The sequence below is a fragment of the Garra rufa genome, chromosome 10 (genome assembly GCF_049309525.1).
Source record: "Garra rufa chromosome 10, GarRuf1.0, whole genome shotgun sequence".
Classification (NCBI taxonomy): domain Eukaryota; kingdom Metazoa; phylum Chordata; class Actinopteri; order Cypriniformes; family Cyprinidae; genus Garra; species Garra rufa.
The window spans coordinates 42095983-42098482 of record NC_133370.1 but is presented as its reverse complement, the minus strand read 5'-3'; the positions used below and the strand labels follow the sequence as shown (position 1 = coordinate 42098482).

The 2500-nt window shown below is 27.4% G+C and overlaps 1 protein-coding gene across 2 annotated transcripts in view; it reads right to left on the bottom strand.

The window, feature by feature from the left end:
• The window catches only part of rgs18 (regulator of G protein signaling 18), an 11130-nt gene extending 10347 nt beyond the window's left edge, over positions 1-783 (bottom strand). The window contains exons 1-2 of one of the 2 annotated variants that reach the window (XM_073849083.1): positions 629-783; positions 396-487 (exon numbers count right to left, since the gene is read on the bottom strand). In XM_073849083.1, coding sequence (XP_073705184.1) covers positions 396-448 — 53 coding nt within the window. In that variant the 5' untranslated portion in view covers positions 449-487; positions 629-783. Of the gene's footprint in view, positions 1-395; positions 551-628 lie in introns of those variants that run through there. The other variant, XM_073849082.1, reaches the window with a different exon arrangement.
• Positions 784-2500: the final 1717 nt, after the last annotated feature.

Below are 2500 nucleotides of genomic sequence, written 5' to 3'. Positions count from 1 at the left end.
TTGCAAGTTATATTCACAAAACAAGGCACATAGGTCTAACGTTAAGCAGAAACAACAGCAGGTGTATTTTATACTGATCTACATTCTTTGGTGCGAGACGATTTGTTCTCTTGGCTTTTTTTTCATTGAAGCGAATAAAAGGTTGCTTTACTACATCCCAGAGGTGGAACATTACAAAGATGAAAGACAAACAGATTCGTGTTTGGTCACAACGATGAGCTCCAGAAATAAAGGAAGTCACACAACGAAGAGAAAACTACCCAAACTAAATTTCAATGCACTTGCTGAAAGAATGTTCAAAAACCCCATAGGGTGAATATGCAAGACAATATCTCTCCCCGCCGAAATGCTTTCGGTGGTAATATGAGAAAAGTCTGGGGGAAAAAAAACTGTACCTCAAGTGGGTCTCTTTCATTCTGCAGGCGAGCAGCTCGTCCTCACTGAGCATTTTGAAATATGCTTCCTCCTTGGGGGCAGAGAAGTTAAACTGAGGAAACAGAAACACAAAAATCTTCATGCTCTTCCCTCTTGTTGACACTCACACACTCGATACAGCAGGTCCTCAGACTAGGGTAAAGTACTAAAAACTCAAGCTCATATTTGTGTGTTAAGAGGTCATTTCCCATACCTGTTAAGATGACTTCCTGTCAGGGAAACTACCCAACGTTTACTGTAATGTCTCTCTGCCTGGGTTTTCTTGCTGTAGGACATCCATCTGCAAGCAAAGTTTACATATTTTTTACATTTATTTTCAGGCAATATGCAATAGTCAAGTTTTACTCAACGTCCTACTTCCTTCTAAGCGACAACAGGATGGTGGGCTGTCAGTGTGTGGTCAGAGGGTTCTGAATTACTCAGAAGGAGGACCCTGTAAGGACTAGGGTTTCCAACTAATCATCAGACTTAATCATCGCAAGAATTATTATTTATGGCTTATGTAAATGAAAATAAGAAATATGGATGTTGGAAAATAATCTAAATCATTTTCCTATTCCTAAAAAAAAGCATTGGATTCATGCATTCATCCAAGTAATCTTCAACAAATATTTAATTTAGTTACTAAAATGACAAGTATATGTATATATATATATGGCATGATCATGAAAAACAAGAAAAATCATTTTTTTATTGTTTAGCAACATCAAACCAACCAAACAAACAACATAAATAAATAAATTGAAGGTCTTCAGGGGTCTTCTCTGTGACGTTTTTACTTTATTTTGTAATATTTAAAAACAAAACTGATTTCAAATAAATATTTAAACAATTAAACAATCAAACAAATAAAACGAAGGTCTGTTTTTATTGTTTAGAAATACCAAAACAAACAAACAAACAAAATAAATACATAAATAAAATTACTACAGGTGTCTTGTCTGTAACTTTTTACTTTTATTTTGTAATATTTAAAAACAAATTATTTATTTCAAATAAATATTTAAATAATTAATTAAACAAACACATTTTTTGTTTATATATAAATTATTTAGAAATATCAAAACAAACTAAATAAACAAACAAATAAAGGTCTACAGCTGTCTTCTCTGTGACTTTTTACTTTCATTTTTAATATTTAAAAACAAAAATGATTTATTTTAAATGAATATTTATATGAATAAACAAACAAATAAATAAAATGAAGGTCTACAGGGTTTCTCTGTGACTTTTTCACTTTTATTTTTAATATAAATAAAAAAAATTTATATTAAATAAATATTTAAATAATTAAATAAACAAACAAATAAAAGGAAGGTCTACAGGGTCTTCTCTGTGACTTTTTCATTTTTAATTTTAATATTGAAAAACAAAACTAATTTATTTTTAATAAATATTTAAATAATTAAACAAACAAACAAATAAATAAAATGAAGGTCTACAGGGTCTCCTCTGTGACTTTTTCACTTTTATTTTTAATATTTAAAAACAAAACATTTATTTTAAATATATATCACAATAATTAAACAAGCAAACAGAAAAACAAACAAACAAACAAACAAACAAACAAACAAACAGAAATAAATAAAATCAACATCTAGGGGTCCTCTCTGACTTTTTTACTTCAATTTTTTAATATTTAAAAACAAATGTCTTTTAAATAAATACATGAATTAATAAATTCACACACAAACAAATAAATATATTATATTATATTATTATATTATATTATATTATATTATATTATATTATATTATATTATATTATATTATATTATATTATATTATATTATATTATATTATATTATATTATTATAACAAACCACTTTATAAAAGTCCCCCAATAAAAAAAATACATATATATATATATATATAAACTTTTTCTGATTTCGGACTGCTCTCAGATACTGTAGTTACACCAACTATACATTTTTTTTTGGCCATTTTTTTATTACACCCCACAAAAAACAAACAACAACACATTTATAAAAACAAGCATGTAAGTCTATTGCTATTTTAATTTTCAAAAAATAATCAAGTCACAATGTCAATTATCAATACATTTT